This window comes from Myxocyprinus asiaticus, chromosome 47, assembly GCF_019703515.2.
Source record: "Myxocyprinus asiaticus isolate MX2 ecotype Aquarium Trade chromosome 47, UBuf_Myxa_2, whole genome shotgun sequence".
NCBI lineage: Eukaryota > Metazoa > Chordata > Actinopteri > Cypriniformes > Catostomidae > Myxocyprinus > Myxocyprinus asiaticus.
In genome coordinates, this window is record NC_059390.1 from 2761545 (window position 1) to 2781936 (window position 20392).

The 20392-nt window shown below is 38.1% G+C and overlaps 1 protein-coding gene across 3 annotated transcripts; it reads right to left on the reverse strand.

The window, feature by feature from the left end:
- Positions 1 to 391: 391 nt before the first annotated feature.
- On the reverse strand, positions 392 to 19968 carry LOC127436534 (nucleosome assembly protein 1-like 1). 3 transcript variants are annotated; one of them, XM_051690801.1, is made up of 16 exons: positions 19838 to 19968; positions 14955 to 14990; positions 13955 to 14040; positions 12222 to 12324; positions 11895 to 12036; positions 11056 to 11148; positions 10751 to 10879; positions 10305 to 10376; positions 10081 to 10220; positions 9757 to 9902; positions 9530 to 9549; positions 9186 to 9308; positions 9065 to 9097; positions 6849 to 6899; positions 5716 to 5747; positions 392 to 1860 (listed from the first exon to the last, which is right to left on the reverse strand). In XM_051690801.1, exons 2-15 carry the CDS (start codon positions 14969 to 14971, stop codon positions 5742 to 5744), a joined length of 1161 nt encoding a protein of 386 aa, XP_051546761.1. In that variant the 5' UTR covers positions 14972 to 14990; positions 19838 to 19968; the 3' UTR covers positions 392 to 1860; positions 5716 to 5741. The 3 variants fall into 3 exon arrangements, with proteins under 3 accessions (XP_051546761.1, XP_051546760.1, XP_051546759.1); XM_051690800.1 differs by lacking the exon at positions 5716 to 5747 and having other exon boundaries at positions 11068 to 11148; XM_051690799.1 differs by lacking the exon at positions 5716 to 5747.
- Positions 19969 to 20392: the final 424 nt, after the last annotated feature.

Below are 20392 nucleotides of genomic sequence, written 5' to 3' on the forward strand. Positions count from 1 at the left end.
CTTAATTATTTGAGTGGTCAAATTTGAACACTTGGGGAATTGAAACGCAATGATGCCACCAAGTGGAATCATCAGGTAGCGTTCAAAACATTCACTTATTGGACCACATTTATCATGAAAATTGAGGCCAATCACCCACAGAAATATGCAACTTTTCCATTATGAAACTTATATTCCATTGCAAAAGGTAAGAATTTAAGATCCTTAAATCAGCTGTATGGTGAACAAAACTGTATAACATATTACAAAGTTAATACATTATTTTGACAATATTACACAGTGTTTACCATTGTCAGTAACTATCACAAACTCCCTGTAGTAATGGCTTGTCTAATTTAAGTCCAACTTAACACCCATTTCAATTACACAAAGACAGACAATGAGACCAAGGTTTGCACATTTTACCAATTTATTTGATGAATATACATCCACGTACAGTTATTGAGTACATTAGTATTTTTTAGCATGGCATTTTGTTTTGACAACAGCTGCTGAGGGGGAACAGAAACCCCTGCTGCTTCAACCTGCTTCAGACAGAACTAAATCGACTGCACAAACCGTCTGTGCTAGACATGTGCACAGAACATGGGAATACTGCAGTGTTTGGGAACTCGGTGGGAATATTGCTCTTTCGGCTTCATTCCTGTCCTGCTGGGCTACGAGGAAGAGACCTCTAAAGACGTTCCTCAGTGTACAAACACACACACGTACGTGCGCACGCACAAACTCAGATGCGCCCCTTCACAGTGATAGACCTGCCAAACAGAAGGTGGTATGTTGCCACAAACTACTCAACAAACATCACTCAGGGCCAAGCTCAAAATCAACCAATCACACAAAACTGGCTCCTCCAATCAGGTTCTCTCATTCCGAGCCTTATCGTCCAATGGAGGTTGTTTGGGGTTCTGTTGAATCATTCAAAGTGCATTCCAAAGAGGTGCGCTGACGTTGCGTGTACCTGACTGACAAAGAGCCAGTTTAACATTAAGGGCTTGTAAACTGGTCTTTGGGGGAATGTGGACTACTCAACAACAAGCCATTTGAAAAAGAAGCTACTGATACATGACAAACATACAAAGTGCTCATAGAAAACAAGTCATGCAACAGAACGTCTATTGAAGTACGACACTTTCCACATGGATGTGGAATGTTGGTCAGCCGTCAGTTTTCTGTCAGAAATGATCCGTTTCTACCAGATAAACAAAACTTTGCTAACAGATTGTAAATTATTCTCCAAGCACAACCATTTAGAACCGATTTTCTTAAGGAAATAAAAGCTTTTTGGAATGTTAACGGAGAATTAGTCCTGCTTTGCATCAGGGGGCAGTTATGGGCTTCAACAAACGAAAAAGCACCTTCGTGCCACCCTGCTGGGACAAACGTCAGTCTGCGTCGCAAAGATGCTGCCGCTTTGGTTGCACAAAGCATAAAGGAATCACACAGGACATGTATGGTGAACATTTTCTTGTAAACCTTACCTCTGGACAGTCTTTCCACAGCTGTTGTCTAAGAGCAATACAAAAGACTTTAAGAGAACCCAACCAGTTTAGCAGTAAAGAAACAAATGTCATGCTTTAAGGTATTTTCTGCTTTATAACTATTTATACAGAGAAAAAGAAACCGGTCTAGTAAAATTCTATGTGTCATGAGCATCAGCTCCCAATTTGAGGTTGTTTTTTTTGTAACAAAAATCTTGAAACCATTTTATTGATTTATTTTAATTATTTCTACCAAGAAAAATACAAAACATTGTAAGGCGGTAACTATGTTTGTCTGAAGCCGTTACGGTGTAGAGGATCCTGAAGGAAGTGGGCACCGCCATCACTGCTGTTTGCACTCCTCTGGGGGGTTGGCATCCTTCTGTAACGCACCAAAAGAAATTTATTAAAAAAAATGCAACTCTTACAAAAAGGGTTCAGCATTTGCACTCATTTCAAATGTGATGTATGGAAGCCTGTTTTGACCAAATGGGAATAAAAATAAATAAATAAATAAATAAACTACTTTGGTAAATCATTAAGGTACCAAGACAATGACATTTAATCTAAAAATTCAGGGGGGGAAAAAACTCAGTGACTTCTCATATTTGACTGCCATAATTATGATCATTGACTTTCAAATCTCACAATTATGATTTCATTATCTACTCAATTTTGACACAAAAGACTGAAACAGATTCAATTTAATTATTAACTCTCAAATATGATTTAAGTCATCTCCATTTCGACTATCAAAAATATGACTATGAATCAGGTTCAATCTCGTAATTGATTCAAAACTATTACTTTTAATCTAATGACTATTAAGCTTTGTCTCATAAATATGACAAAGTATCTTATAATTATGACTCAGTTTGATTTTTTTTTATTCCCCCATGTGGTGGAAACAGGCTTCCATTGTAATGTGGCACATTTCCAAATAATAAAGAATATTAAAGGGATAGTTCACCCAAAAATGAAAATTCTCTCATCATTTACTCACCCTCATGATATCCCAGATGTGTATGACTTTGTCTTCAGCAGAACACATTTGAAGAAAAACAGAAAAATCTCAGCTCAGTAGGTCCTACAAGTGGATGATCAGACCTTTGAAGCTCCAAAAATAAGTCAGCATCGTCACTGCATTCGAATCCAGTCTTCTAAAGCGACACGATCGCTTTCGGTGTGAAAAATATCAATATTCAAGTACTTAACTATAAAGAATCGCTTCCAGTCAGCAGCATGCCCATGTGACGTAATCGCATTGGCATGTTTACGCGAGAACTGACGCACGTGCATCACACCCGGAAGAGCAGTGCTGTTTACAATGGAGGAAGAACACTGTACAGAAGCTTTGCTGGTTTTGGTTTAGATCTGTATTAGGGATGTAAAGGTACGACATTTTCACGGTATGATAACAGTCACAAAAATTACCACCATTTTACGGTATCACGGTATTGAGGTGCATTGATAATATTATTAGCAGTTTAATATTTGGTTATGAAATATGTCTGATTAGGTGAAACAGAAATATTTAAGTTATAAGCAATTCTTGAACTTAATTTTGGATTTCTTCAAATTTTATCCTTTAACTTTTGATCTTGAACATCAGGACACTATCTTAATCCGACATGGTAAAGACAAACAGGTGAAAGAATAATATATGTTTTTTTAGGCAAATGTACAGTGTCAAATGATTATAACTAAAAAAAGTTTATTTTATGATTTATGAAATGTAATTGTAAAAATTTGTAATGATTATTGCCCAGATTAACACTTCAAATATGCATTTGCATGCATTCAGTAATTTGTTGCATTTGTGATTGTTTAATTCTAAACAATATCTACTAAAATATATTATTAATTTGCAGTTTATTTGTCATTTTGTCCAATACTGTCTATTTTCTGCCACAGTTTCACTGTCAATTTCCTGCATGCATATTGTCAATGTCAATTTCCTGCACACCAAAAGACAAACCTACAAACCCTATTTAAGTACTATGTTTTACAAGTAAAACATATTATTAGTAGTATCAAACACATTGTTGGCTAACTGTTGCGCTGCACTTAGGCAAATGAACAAACAGCTGGCACATCGTAATGTTGAACAAGTGCTTAAATCAGTTTGCAGCATTTGTGAATGTTAAGGTTTGAAGTGTTTCCCACATGAGCAGATACTTTTTTGCAACAAACTTTACAGACTGGGTAACCATCAACATTGATGGTGCTTCGTGGGTCTTTAACATACCCAAAGTAATCCCAGACAGCGGACTCAACTGCTTTGGTGGTGGAAATAAAGGTCGGTTCAGGGTCGGATTTGTCTGTATGATGCGCTCCGCTCATGCTGCACTCCTGATGTGCTCATGATGCACTGCGCTCGTGACACCGGCATGTCAACTTTAAAATTAAGTGACAGTCGAATGTAACAAAGAGATTTCAACGGTATGATAACCGTCTGTTTTAAAACAGAGGTATATTGTGAAACCTTGAAACCGTTACATCCCTAATCTGTATTTGTATCTGTTCGTTTACTCACAATGTTGCGTTTGTGTGCTCATTCTGGATGTCTCAAAGGAGAGAAAGATGAGATTACGTCCGTAACATGCCAACGCGAATACGTCACACAAGTGACCACGTGAACTTGCCGCTCTTGTGAATGCTCATACAGTTGCTGACCAGAAGCAATGTTAAAAAGTACTTAAATATTGATCTTTTTTCGCACCAAAAGTGATCGTGTCACTTTAGAATACGTTAGTTTAACCGCTGGAGTCGTATGGATGACTTTTATGCTGACTATCTGTGATTTTTGGAGCTTCGAAAGTCAGATCACCATCCACTTGCATTTTAAGGTCCTACTGAGTGGAAAGATTTTTCTTTCTTTTTTTTTTTTTTCCAAATGTGTTCTGGTGAAGAAAGAAAGTCATCCACACCTGGGATATCATAAGGATGAGTAAATGATGAGAAAAATGTACTTTTTGGGGTGAATTATCCCTTTAAGCAATAAATAAAGGGCAGAGCCTCATTTTACTTGTCTGGATTTGATTGTACCGTGAAGTGGCTATGATATCGTTGGGTAATATGTGTCACCGCCCATGCAGGTTATGTCAAAGAAAGGTCTTCAAAAGGCAGAGAAAATCTTTTCATTTTGATGAAAGATTATGCCAAACTTCTGTTAGAATAACGTGCACTGACGAGTCTGTCTGACCACACTGAAAAAAAATACTCAACCATGTATGAAAATAAAACTGCTAATACTCAGAAACGCAAATATTTATAAAATTTTTAGCTTGACTTAATTTGCATTAAGGTGTTCAACACAAAATCAATTATAAGGTGAACTTAAATTGGTAATATAAAGTAAATAATTTATTGTGATTAACTTCTTTGGCTTAAAATTCATACATTTAAGATTTTAAGTACTTAAGTACAGAAACTGAGGTTGTGGGGGATACCCATAAACCCTTGCACTTGAATAATTTAAGCATGTTTGTTTGGTCAAATGGAACTTATTGGGCCATTAAGCTAATTAAGTTGAATTTACTTAATATATGTAGCCTTTTTAGTAAAATATATATATATTTCAGTGCAGAAACTAAGTAAATTGGGTCAATTCTGATTTTACGCTGTATTCCGGCTTAAATACAAACCAAGCAGCTTGGTTCACACCTCAAAATGTATCCCCTTCCTTTAAAAACAGGGCTTTGAGTGCGTCAAGACCTTAAACTTTGATACAAATAAAAGCCCAACACACCTTACATATGATATTAGATGGCCTTTTAATCCAGACAATTTAACAGTCTGATAGCCTATTGAGGTCGATTTCCATCAAACACACACACACACACACAAATGCATTCATGGAAACAGGCATCAGAATATCTTCAGCCAATCAAATTAAACTGCCACACACTGCGGGATGGCACATTAATGACTGAGCTGGGTTCCACCAATGAAATTACAGAACAAGTGCAGCTGGTCTTTTCCCCCACGTCAACCAACCTGAGGCAGTGTGAAAAGACTCCAGCAGGGACAAGTAAATCAGAGTTTTAATTTGCAGAGTAAACCAGATACTTAAACAACCAAAAACAATACAGATGTTAAATGGCAATGCACTATGGTTATAGAGAAAAAAAACAACAGATGAGCATGTTAGTTATTAGTGTGGAAATGGGGTGAAATGATGGGGAGGAAACAGGATGAACGGGGAGGGATACATTAATTTATGAGCGTTACCTACCAGGGCAGGGTTACTATAGACACCATTTATACCTAGTGAGGAGAAATTTAGAGAGGAACTCACAAGGTGCCAGAGTTCTAGAAAATTAACATGAATTGCTTTCAAAAATAGTGCAACAGGCAGAAAACTATTCTTAACCGGATATCCTAAATGACTATTCACTATATTCACTGTGTACGATAGACCCTTTTCACAGACCTGTTATGACAGTGTAAATGTAGTAAGCGTTTTTATATTACCAATTCGTGTAAATTTATAACATTGTACTTTGTATTATATTACCCTGGAAGAAGTTTTAAAAAAACGAGTCAGCACAGCTGCAAGTGTCTAACAGAACTGCTGAGGGAGTGATAGAAAACTGCCCATTTCTCACTTCTTACTGCAGTTATCCAGCGCGCTCTATATTTATCTTGTTTTTCAAAGCTGTGAAAGTGTAATAGTTGATTTTTTATTTTGTGGTTGGAGCAAACGGGTAAGCAACAATGTAATTTTCTGTGGTCCCCCATTCGCCACCATTCACGTTTACCCTGCTATGCATCTACTTCCACTCTGCAAACCCGAATGTGTGAAAAGGGTCCATTAGTTATCTGCACAGGCAAAATGTTGGCATGCTAAAGAGATGTTTGTGAGAAAATCCCCTGGAATCATTGTCCAACCTGCTAAGATGCTAAACGACTTTAAGCAGTGCTGCCTTCATCACAGAGCTATATAGCTGATCCATAAAAATAAAATACAAAATATTTCCTAATCCAGTTTCTCAGTGGGATAAATATATACTTAACTTGAGGGGTTTGTTGCAACTAGGCACTACATTTTGGCACTTTGACAGTCAGTAGAATGTCAAATACAGACACCAAACTGCTGTTCATAGGTGTCAGGAATACTACATTATTTTACCTACACAGCAGCATGCAAAAACTGAAATGTATTTTCCCCATTAAAAACACCCTATACATTTTTCCCAAGAAATGGATCAAAGGCAGCAGTGAATAAAGTGTTTAAAAAATGTAAGTAGAATAATTTTCATTTGAGGGAGAGACAGAGATGCAGAGATGCATGAGTGGAGCTGAAAGAATGTGTTCTTCAGACTGACTCCTGCCACAGTGAGGAGCAGTGGAGGAGATCCATCTTACCTTGGGTTCATAGTCTGGATCATTTTCTTCATCTGCCTCCTCTTCACCCTCCTGTCAATCACAAACACACCAGTTCATATATAAACAAAGACACTACGGATGTGCACAAGTAATCGACTAATCGAGTACTCGCTCTGCACCAGCTATTCGACTATTAAAAACAGTACTCTAATATCGCAAACTGATTTTCCTTTGCGCATTCGCCTGCCGTGAGCAACACTGAATTGTTCCGTTTTCCCTTTGAATCGCTTAGCAAATTGTGCAGTTACAATTGAGTCCACTGGGGGGCGCTGTGGATATATGTCGTCGAGTTGTTTGTTGAGAGAAGATATCACGGAGTTTGGGTGAGGGCATATGTTTTTTTACTGTCATTTAAAAAAAAAAAAAACTTTTAAAATGCACAGTTCATTTAATTATTTTTTTTTTTTTGCAAAAAAGAACAGCAAAGTTAGTCTAAGTTTGCTTAATTTGAAACAGTTCTTGATAACACAGACCTGCTAACCTTAGGAAAATACTGAGTACCACAATAGTGCAATGCTTCGTTCACATGCTTTTGCACCACTTCGCTTTGCACATGGTCATTCCCCACTCACCGCCATATCAAGTTATAAATCGGCTATGAAGAAAACAATACAATCATATATTATTTAGAACTCAATCTTTTACTCACTTGCACTGCATTGGGCTATATTATAATATACAGTGAAAGTCAAAAGTTTCAGTACACCTGTTTAAAACCATTGATTAATATTTCACTGTATGATATGTGTGCTTAAACTTATAACCATAAGTGAATTGCATTTGATTATTTAATAAAAATGGAAATAATTTATTTTGTATATTGTAACGTTTTCATTTTCAAGTATTTACAGAAACTTATGTTGTGATGTAAAACACTGTCAATTATGAATAAAACCCAAGTTTCTGTTCAGGATTTCCATTTTATTTAATAATTAAATAATTGAATCCGCTTATATAGGCACACATCATATAGGCCTAATGAAAAATATTTAGCCTATTCAATTAAAAAAAAATTATCTAGGAATGTAGGCCTTTGAAACTAGAGGTTTAGCTACATTATTACCTGAAGCTCCTTGGTGGCTAACGTAAAAATCATAATTGCACAATGTGCAAAATGCATGATTTGGCAGTTTTGAGGGGTGGAGGCACAGTCATTGCTCCTGATACTTTGTGAGGAACTTCTGGGGGGCATAGACTCGCTTCTTTTTAGGTCTGCTTCTCTCTCTCTCCCTGCCAGTTCCTCCTAATCTGATGTCATGTTTATTTTAACTGCAAGGCACACATACACCTCCCAGTAAATTTCTAGGTAACGTTATTTATGCGGCATGTGCACTTGCTTTTTTTAAATCCTGCCATGATCTGCTCCTCTCATTACGGTGATGAGTTTGCCTGCAATAATAATGAATACGGTACTATGAAATGTCACGTTTAACAATCTGCGACACACCGACCATATAACTTAACGTTACTACCAACTTAAATGCCTGGTGAACAAGCAAGCTAGCTTGCAAATTATATAATGTTAGGCTAACGTTACTAACGTTAAATATTTTCCCAAGGTTGGCAGGAATGCGTTAACTCAGTTCACAATTTCAACTTTCCACATCCACCCCAGCCTGTTTACCTTTGCAAAGGAGTTAAAAGCACCGTCCTCACTTGAGGAACCAGCCAGACGGAATGAGGAGGGGGAACGAGAGGGATAAAACCTGTCTCTTGAAATGACTGGCATTACGCATTTGTCAATCATCCCCACTTGATATTCGGGGGAATGAACCCAGCGCTATGATTGGTCAAACTCTTCTTCTTCTTTTGCTTTTCGGCAGACTAGACGCAGCTGCCTCTTGCTGTAAGACTTGAGTACTGCACGTACACAATTGAACACAAAGGCATCACCAGCTTTTTGTGTAGTTTAGAGTGACAAATCGTACCAGCGTACTTTGATGTCAAAATGCGTACCTGCTACACAAAATGCGTACAGGTTGGCAAGTCTGATAACATTTGTTAATAAAACAAAATATAAGTTTCATGTACATGTCATACTTGTTATTTTTAACTTTACATGTAATCGATTACATTTTTAATGGCGGGGGTTAGAGTACTCCACCACAAAGTCCCTGTAAAATACCCATCCTTAAGACACAAATGGTCAATGAAAATCAGAGGGACTGAGGAACAGAAAGACAGAAGATCCTCACCTCATCATCAGCTTCCTCTCCCTCCTCATCATACTAAAACCAAAACAAACAGACGTCAGATCTTTGCAAATAAATCATAACAGCTCACTACCAGACAGAGGATGTGTTCCCTTTCACTCACATCATCATCGTCATCTTCGATAGCCTCCCCTGTGAAGTACAGAACCGCCCTGGGCACGATGCGCTCGCGGATGAAGTGACCGATCTCAAAGTCTGCAGCTAACACGGCCTCGGAGTCCTCATCCTGAACACAGCAAAGCAAAAACATCACATACTAATCTATAATCAACACGGGTTTCAATGCCATAATCACACTTACACAATATGTAATCAAATGTATATTAAATTGCACATTAACAAGGCTGTGTAAATACTGAAAAGCCTCAAGGGGGGACCAACATTAATGGAATAAGCTGGAAGGTTAACCAATATTCTTAAAATAGACAAATGCTGACATTCACTCACCAGTTCACCACTCTCTGGAACTGAAAGAGTAAAGAAACTATAGATTATCTTGGGTGGTCAAACCATCACAATCAGCACCAACATTTTGCAACCAGTAAATAATCTTCATGATACATATAACTTAATTGTATCTTATTGAACCGGCACTACAAAAATGTTAACACGTCACCAAACTTGCTGTGTACAGACAATAATCAGTTCAGTGGTGATTCTTGAAGGTTTTCTACCTTCAGGCGGAGAGAAGAAATTGAAGAATGAATCATTGGGGACTGTCTTGGTGACCGTCCTCACTGTACCACGACCCTTGTGCTTCTGTTTCTTTTTGATGGTTTTCAATGTGACATTTTTGCCCTTACTCCAGTCGATCGTGCACCTGAACATAAATGGAGAGGGAACCAAAAAGAGCAAATGTGTGAGCTAGTCATCAAGCTTACAGAGCACACTACTGAAGGCATCATATTAGCTCTGCAAAACTGCTTTTTGTTATTAAACGGCAGGAATTTCATAAAGATGCGAGTCAGACACACACATAGACAAACACAGAGTCTTACCCTGTGCAGCCCATGATCTCTGGCCCGTCGAAGGAGAATGGATCAGACTCATCTGGCTCAGACCTCATTTTGTAGGTCTTGGTCAGAACTGTGTTTGTGAAGAAATCGTTGGGCTCAAAGTGGAACTCTAACGTGAAACTCTAAAAGAGAGCCAAACACACAGAGCAGTGAGGGAACTGTGAGATTTAAATCATCAGACTGAAGACATCAACTTTCAGACTCACCATCGGCTGGCCTGCATCAGAGAATTTGACTTTAATATCTTGTAAGTGCTTAAGAATTGGTTCATCGTGTTCCTGGACAAAAGAAAGCATCATATTACTCCAAGAATGTTGAAGACAAAAAAATAAATAAAATTACTTAAGCGTAGCATCTTTTTATGAAAATGTAATCCAATAAAAACAACATTCCAATTAAACTATGATGTATCAAATACATTTTTGAAAACATGTCATTATGGATTTTAGATGTGAATCTTCACGTTTCCCACAACTTGAACTTTACAAGCTTTAAGGTGCTCTTCTTTACCACTAGATGGCAGCAATCACCAGCTACCATTTTTCCAAAGCACGAAATCTTGCTGCAAATACCCACATTGCATGACCTGCTTTGAACACTCATTGTCACAATCCATCCCTCATGTGCTGCTGTTTTGGTGTTCTCTCTCTACCTGCAACATTTCACTGAGTAGGTCGACGTTCTTGAAAACTGTGAGCCAGAATTCTGGGATTCCTTTAGGGTCTTCCTTCTCCTCGTCTTTCTTCTCTTCCTCAACTTTGGCCTTTTCCTTCATTTCCTCCTGAAAGAGACAAAGGGAGTCAAAATTTCAATACAAAACATTCTGCTAACTGTTAAAAAAAATCAGTGCAACAAAAGAGTTTTAGACACCAGGTAAGGACATATAAAGCCATTGGTGTGTTATATCTTGATAATGAGTTGGTATATCAAGAGCATGCAGGTATGGATCACCTGTACCTGCTTACTTACGGTCAACTCTTCCTCTTCATCTTGCTTCCACTCACACTCCTCATCTGTGGGCTCGTATGCTGCTCTCACGATATCACTCCGCTGAAAAGACAAACATTAAAAAAAATTTCTCAGCCATGTTTAGAAATCAGAAGTCTTTGCTCCCATACATTGTCTTTATAAATTAAAAAAAGAACAAAAAAAAACAAAAAAAGTCAAAAGTATTAGTCTCAGCCCGAGACACCATGCCAACGGACCACGAAGACTGATGATTATGATAAAATAAGTAACTATGCAAAAGGACTATATTCACACTGGTTACTGCCTATCAGATTCTAATAGTTTCCGCCAATTAAACCCAGTACATTTCATATGTTGAAAACGTGTGAACACAACTGGCCCTGACATTTAATCAAGTCTCGTAGACACCACAGCAGGAGCTGATCTCCACTGTGAGAGGGGGGAATAAACAGCTACAGCTCAAGTTTTATTTTCTGTAAGACGCTCATTTGGCTGCCATTTGTCTTTTGTGTCCTGGATTGACCAGTCTTTCAGCACAGAACAAAGGGTGTTCGCTGCAGTTGCAAATGCTGAAGCAGCAATTCAATACTACAGCTTAAAGATACGGCACATCCAGCTTACTACAGCTTTAGCATACGGCACCCCCTGCATGCATTTGAATGTGAAATGCAGACACTGAGGTAAACAAAAAAACAACAACAAAAAAAACAAAAAAAAACAAAAGTGATCCATCTAAAACTACACCTTTTCCAAGAATACAATTATCTTCTCATTCTGGAAAACCAAAATAAAGACCATAACTGTGTCATGAAGCACTAAATTCTCACCTTGTCAAAGAGAGGCTGATACAGCGCGGCGTATTTTCGTTCTAGTTCGTGGACTTCTTCATAGAACTTTGCTTCAATGTGGGCACATTTGACCTGGAGGTTTTTAAGGGCATTAACACGTCGCTTCACCACCTTTGGTAAGCTGGACAGACACCAAAAACACAGTCACAAAAAGTATATTGCACAGTCAGATCAAATGTGGTGAAACAATAAGTAATGAGCATGATTCATTACTGTCTCAATCATAGTGTGAGAAGAATTCAGCATTATGGTGCAATTTAGGGATGCCTAAAGGCTTTTAGGCTCTGACTGTGCCTGTTTTCATACCTCTCCATGTACCCTGAGGGAGATCCCACAAGCCCGTCCAACCTTTCCTGAAGCGCTGCGAGGATCTGAGGGTTTTGCATCATCTGCATCGTCAGCTGACGTGCTAAAACAAGAGCAAACAGAAACATCAACCAGTGTCAGACATTACTCGCACTCACAGCAGAAAATATTACAAATCAAATTGAGGACCACTAATCTGTGATTAGGGATGGAAATCAAAAGGAATTAACAATTCTAGATTTCAGTTTCTTTATGATTTCTTTGGCGATTCTTTTATATTGGTAGTTTAGGAACCAGCGAGGCCAAGGCAATAGAAATATGTGTTGTCTGTTTATTGTTTTAATTTACTGTATTATTTTGCAAGTCTTTCACGGCACATTCAATTCCCACTGTGTTCTCACTACTCGGCTAAATGTTTTTGCCATGGCTCAGTAAATCTAGTAGCAGTGCAGCACCACTGTACAGAAAAAATGAAGTACTGGTTTACAATTTCCAAACCAATGAAATTAAGAACTAGGCCTACATAACAAATTGTTTTGAAACAGAAAAGTAACAATATTAACCCATCTCCTATCAAAATAAAATCAGCTCATCATGAGCCAAAACAAAAAGCACCTTCACAGAGGACCAAAGAAGATGGTATTTGTCTCCCAAAAATAAACTGTGGCAAAGCGAGGTCAGTTGTGTGACCGAGGTTACCGCAGCCACTGAAGCCAGTAATGCTGGTATTATTCAATATTAAACAATCTTTTGCCAGCACTAATACTGGAACGCTTCCGCCTGATGGCCTCCTACTGCTCTGGCCAGCTGCTAAACACAGTTAAGGTCATGGAGGTTACGGATTAATATCGTGTTACCCAACACAAAAAGGGGTAGCACAATCTGTGACCGACTGACAGTGTGTGTGTCAGCGATAAGAATCCATGAGACAGAATGCATTTAATTCCCCTCTACAGCAGGGAATCAGACCAAAGAGACTCGAAATTTGACAACGCAAAAACAGTTTAAGCCATGATGGAGGAGGGGGGTGACATTTTAGTCCGATTAATTTAAGCAAATCAGTTCGATCAGACGTTTCAGTGAACTGGTTGAAAACGATTCATTGTGACATATGAGTAATCACCCAAAAGCATTCCCATTTGTCTCTGTGTGGCATAACATTTTGTTGGGAAAAAACTAAGATACATGAGGTTGGCATGAAATTGACAACTCATTTTAATTCTTCATATAATCATGTATGATTAAAATGGTGAAAACCTAAAAGAAATGGTAACCAATCACAGCACCTTAAATATAAAACATTTCCCTACACATTCATATACATTTTAACCTAAATTCTTGACGTTGATAACAGCTTATGGACATGGAGTCACTTTTCCATAAATATTTTAGTTGTATAATGCCGTTTATTATCATGTTTTTAATTAAGTTAAATAGACTGGATCAAACATTGCTTTTCACCATGCCACCTTTATAGCCAAACAAAGTTATTTCTTTGCAGTTAAGTACAAATGCTTTGTGAATCATTTTTGGACAAACACATTTATGAAAATCACATCAAATATTATTAGTCCATGAACTGTGCATCACTGTGACAGTTCTGTCTGGTTGTACTGATTGGTCATTCAAATTGATGAAGCAGACAGGAAACAAGAAACATTTAAGTGCAAGCAACATTCAGTGGTATGTGCCGGAATTAAGTGCAAGTTAGACACGTGTCAAAGGTGATATACCTTTACTGTTATCTTCCCCAGTCTCCTCTTCCTCCACCTCTTCAACATCTTCCATATCTGCCGGGTCCATTTCAGTCTGCTCTTTACTGCAAAATCAAAGAGAGAGAGAGAGAGGTGTGTGAGTCAGTTGGACAATCACAGACACCATAACAAGGTCATTTATAATCTCAGGTCACTTCAAAAACACACGACTTTCTCTCTTCCATGGAACACACACACACATATATATATTTTCCCCATTTTGGAGCTTAACAGCCCCAGTCCCACTTTACTTCTATTATATGGGAAAAGAGTGAAAATCCACCTTGATTTCAATAGAAGAAATAAAGTCATGCAAGGTTGGAAAAACATGACTTTATTTTTTATTTTGGGTGAACCATTGCTTTAATGTTCGGTCAGGTTTATCCAACATTCAAACATTTCTGAGAGCTTCTGTTTTCAGCATTAAAGGCTGCATGAGGCCTAGAGCTGTCACTCAAACATTTCAGCTAAATCAATCTGCAAGATCTGAGCCACATCTAGCTGTCGTCACATCACAGTTGAGATAAAAATCCAGCTCTGAAGAAACAGGAAGTGTTTGTGGTAAGCAACAGGTGTATAGTAGCCCTAGAAGCTCAAGTCAGAGAGGTGATGAATTGGCACGTTTGGCATGGCATAGATGCTTGGGATGCCACACTGAGCATGATGGCATGCAGAGCAAGTGTCGCTGACCTCAGATCAGGTTCCACAGAAAATAGAAGGGTCAGAAACACACAGATCTACAGATCATGTTGAGGTAGTAGTTCTGATCTAGAATCAGCCAAGAGATGCCTTTGTGCAGTAACCAATGCATAAAAACCCCACAAACAATAGGCATAAAGGGAACTGAGCTGGGAATGTGAATGGGCTTCAATCAAATTCACGAGTCAACAGTATAAGCTGTGAAAGAGGGGAAATAATCAAGATAAACTAACAGACAGAGTGCACAATTTTGTTCTTTAATAGGCAAACAAGCACTTACTTGTCAAGATCTGCCATTTTGTTTCACAGTTATTTCCTAAAGAGAAAGTAGAGAAAATGTTAATGTTGTCAATTACGTTCAACAACAGCATTAAAATGCCTCAAGCCAATCGCAGTCAGTAACCTAGTTTCCATCCACTTGTCACACTGTTTTGTAATGGACAAAGTGAAAATGTTTAAAAAAATAAATAAATTGCTACATTTCCCATCTTCTGCCTGTTTCCATTCAAATGGCCTTTTATCGATAAAAATGGTGTGCGTGATGACGTCATGCTTAAAAATACACTTTGTCACATACGTTTTGATTTATCGCATAAGAAATCTGCCCTTAAGCCGTTTCCATATAGAAATGCGTGTGTATTGCTAAATGTGTACCTTTCACCTCCCAGATGTCCCTAATCTCTACCCCCCCATTGCAATCAGAAGAGGAGGGATTGCAATCAAAATGGAGCTGTTGCCCTTTGGACTGTAATATTGGTCCTGATGTTGTACCTATCGCAGGTTGCCACCGGTTCCGACCCGAAAGCGAATCGTCATGGCCCTGTTCAAGCTGGCAACCTGCACCAAGTCATGGGGGAAACTTTCAGTCTTATTATAAGGACCATCCATCGATGTGTATATGCTGTGCACAACTATTAAAGAAACACTAATGCAGTTCAATATCAGGGTTTACATATATGATACATTCCTGATATTCAATAGGCTATTTAGAACAATCATCTGATCTAAAGCATTGCCATCACAACTGCATTATGGCCCGTATATTTGTCCAGCAACTTTTAATGACCAACTGAACTTGATTGTCATCTCAAATTAATTTTAGTGTCATAAAGCAATTTACATTTTCTGAAGAAGCTCAGCAAATGTGATCTGAGGTAAAGAGGGTTAGATTTAAAATATTTAAAGGTTTTAAAATGTTCAAAAGCTCATTTTCCGAATGTGAACTCAAATAGTTTGGACAAATAGTTCTGATAGTTTATAGTCTTGAAAAAAGCGTAGAACATTCTGAGAAACTCGTCTACAGATCAGGGTAAGGCTCATTTAAGTTTGTATAAAGAAAAGGCAATTAAATAGGCCTAACAATATTATTTTTTTAATTTGGTAATTCATTTTTTTTTTTTTCATTTAATGCTTTATTCGTTTGGTAATTTAATACAGGGAATTTTGCAAAAGTAAACTAAACAATAATTGTATAGAATTGGGCTATATGTTAGTGTTCCTAAAAAGCACACTGAAGCTTTTCTCTTAGTATTGTGTATTTATTTTGAATTTAAAACATCTTTGTGCACAGAAATATGTTTTTTGTATTGTGGGCTAATTCCATGACTGCCGTCTATTATTTTGAATGGTGTGGAAAATCAACTTTAATAAATAAACAGATGTCTACCACGATTAAATTAATCAAAGAGTGGCCATTCATTTGTTCCCGTGCACTTGTCGATGACAGGTGCATGATACGAGATATTTGTGTTGGCACTCCTGGAAATGTCATGATGCAGATGTGTTTGCAGCATCAGATCTGTGCAGGTATGCCGTTAATACCAATCCATAACAGTGCGAGTAATGCTTCACGTACAATAAATTGGCTTTCAAGCATGCATACCTTGTCGTCATGATTAACAGTTTAACGACTGGTGTAAATTCTATCAAATTCTCTCTCTCTCTATCAAGTGTTTCCAAACCAGTTTTTCATGACATCTGAAGTACCGACATAGTTTATGCACTAGAGTTAAACGGAAAAATATTATGTCCACACTTGTGAAATTTTAGCAATAATTTGGGTTATATATATGAGCTATATATCTGTCGCAAAAAAAAACTTGGATGGAAATGTGGTTAGTGATGTACTTCTCAGTCAGGTGACAACTTACCCACTTAACTGCGGTCATTGAGACAGTCAGTGAACAAGTTTAATTGTCCATTTAAAGGGACATTTACAACCATAAAAGTCTCACAGCAACCAAGTAAGTTTTACTTGAGAGGGAAAAAACAACGGCAAATCAGGCTTAGTTGTGTGGCACAATTGTATCAGAAACCAGACGTCCACCAAAACATAATCTTGATACTTCATATTCTATGAATACGCTCCAAAACCAGCCCCTGTGGTGTATGGCCTATTAAGTAATTTAGCTGCAAACAGGCCAAACCCAGCACCTCCAAATATAAAGTCTTTAACTCTGACACCATCACACAGACCTCCAGTACTGAGAACTGAGCAACTTCATTCAAGAGCTTCAGACTGGATGTTCTCAACCTTTTCTGCTCTTCTGTTGTAGAAGATCAATAACAAAGACATGATACCGCTGTGATGGCATCCACTGCAGTGAGATTAATCTTTTCCGCTCTCTTTCTGTATCGAGACAGACAGCTGTTTGAAATCCGTCATTGCGGAAATGGCTCAGAAGAAAGATTTAAAAGGAATATTCGTGGTTCAATACAAGTTAAGCTCAATCGACAGCATTTGTGGCATAATGTTAATTTGTCGTAATCGTTTCTATTAGTCACTCTTTCTTTACAAAAAGAAAACGCAAAAATCGAAGCACTTAAAATGGAAGTGAATGGGGCCAATTTTTTGGAGGATTTAAAAAGGCAGAAATGTGACACTTGTAATATTATAAAATCACTTACATGAATTCTTCTGGTAAAAGCTGAATTATTTGAGCTGTAAGGTTGTTTAAATTGCTGTTTTAAGGTTTATGGCATTATGTCGTCATGGCAACGAAGTTCTAGCATTGGATATAACTTCACACAGAAAAGGTTAGTAGGCGATTTTATCACTTTAAAATCACGTTAACACATTATGTCTATGTCTTGTGGCTATAGATGAAGTTACCGTTTACAAACAAACGCTCCGCCCCTTCCGGGTTCTTTTGGTTGGCCAGAAAAGAACTGCTGTCTATGGGCGCTTCGCTCAAACTGCGCTGAAACTGCCCAAAAAGTGCTGTTTGTGAGGTTGAAACACCGTTTCCAACAGATTATTGGAGATAAGCGCTTCTTTAAATTTACACCAGATCACTGCATCAGGAAAACTCAGGATTTTACATAAATGATGATGATGATAATAATTCACGGGTCACCGTCATTGTTATCACGTCTGCTCTATTAGACACAACTAGCAGCTGTTGTTGGATATTAACTTTTTTTAATGAAGAAATTACGCAAACTCTAATCACAAACTGCTGTCGCAGTGACAGATATGGAGTCAAATATGATCTAACGATTATCTTAGATGATCAAGACAACCAATATATGATATAACGGGAGGAACGGGACCCGTCTCCACCGCCGCCGTGAATAGACTTACTGTTTCGGAAAAGATACGTGAATAAAAAATAATGTCACACAGTGAAAATTATGTCTTTAATTTATTTTGAATGCAGTAAATAATATTGTTTAATCAAAACAGCTGTTATTAAGTTTTGATATGAAATATGATCACAGTATTTAAGTAAAATATTATTTACGCAGGTTAATAGTTTAAGCAGTTAAGACACATATTGCATGTCTAGTGGTAGTTTTTATTTTTATATATCACATTTCTTAGGCTTTAGAAGTGTGTTACACATGTGAGAATGTGTATTCATCAACCTGTTAACATGTCTGACATGAACATACAGGTTCATTGAATCAAGTCTAAACTTGTTTTGCTGATATTTCAGAAATCCACATAATTTCTTCACTGTAAACCATAGATATTCCTTTATAATAACTTTTATTAGCATTAAAAGGCATTATTACATTCTATAAAGGTTAAAAGATTATTAAAACTGCAGCACTGCCTATTTCCACCATTGAAATCTGTTGCATTGTGGTTTCCTGCAGTGTGACGTCAGAGTAATTTCATCCATACTTTTGAAACGGTAAGTATTTTAATATTTACAGTGGCTGGCCCCATTCACTTCCATTGTAAGAGCCTCACTGTAACCCAGATTTTTTCTTTGTTTAAGGGACAATGTGTGGTAAACAACATTATGCTTCAATTGAGCTTAACTTGTATTGAACACAAAACATCCCTTTATGACTTGCATTCATTTTCCTGGTATGGAAAGCACTATTTTAGGATTCCCTGATATTTCCATGCAGGTGGGAACAAATTAATGGTTGAACAAAGTTAAAAGGAAGTAGAATTAACCAAACACACAGTGGTATGTAAACACACCCTTCCCAATAGAAATGTGCCTGTCCTTTCAACCACGTGACACCTCTCAATACATCACTGAAAATGAATAAGCTATACAGACAAATGCAATAAACAGCTCATAATTACATTGCCTCAATGAAAAATGCCTACTTAAGAGAGGTTCACTAAATGTCAATGCTCAGTCATGTCTAAGCATTCTCAAACTCAGTGTTTAGAAGAGCTGTTTGGCGTAAAACTAGGTTAACGATCTTTGGCTGGTCCAGTGAGTCTTGCGTGGGTTCTGATCCACAGGACAGCCTAAAGTGGTGAAACCCCACCAGGCCCGGTCCCACATCACCACGTGTTTCCTCCACAGATGCATCTGCTAAAGCTGCTAACAGACCAGCATCCTTTAAACAACCCCCCCCCCCAAACAAGAGAAGACCAGGGTGTTTTATATACAGAAATCCATGTCCCTTACCACTGAAGACTTTTACAATGATTAGAATACTTTAAGACTGCAGAGTAGAATTTAAACCACCCCTAGATAGTTTAAACACGAACAGCCATTTTTATCTCCGTCATAGTGGAGTCTTTCTGAATGGCTGCTGACTGACTTAACGGTTAGCTCGCGAGCTAAATGTCCAATTCAGTCGGTTAAACCCGCCTGAAATCCCGCTCAAACCATCTAAACACGACTTCATTTTTATTGAATGTGTTATTAACCCCGGATAAAGACCCCCCTCAGAGGTGTGTGGTCTTACCGAAAGCCCGATATGTGTGGCGTTGAGTCCGAGGAGGAGATGCAGCAATGAACAGCGAGAGACTCCCGCTCTGATGGCGCTGAAAGGGAAAGAGATCCCGCCGCGTGCGCTCATATACATCTGGCGTCAGCACGTAACCCAAGACGCGCTTTTACCAATGCTACTATGGGAAAGGATTGCTTCATGAATATTAATGACGCACCGTGATGGTCGAGAACCAGAGCTATCTGATTTGCTGAAAGGCAGACGTTGGCGTTTAAGCGCTAGACCGCTGGTGACTCATTACCGAGGAACGTCAGAACGACTTCTTTAATATTTATGAGCATGAATTTGCCATAGTAGGATAACAACGAGAGCAAAGGGAGGGGTTGATGGAAGTGGTTTGGGGGGGAATGCCATTGTTCCAGAATGGGCTGGGGTGTAGGTTCCCGCTAAAGCGTTTGCCACTAAATGTTTAAGACTATGAGTTGTCAACTGCTTATTTTTGGAAGTAGAGAGATCACATGTTGATTTAGGGTGTTGTCTGTCTGTCTGTCTGTCCTCCTCACAGATGCC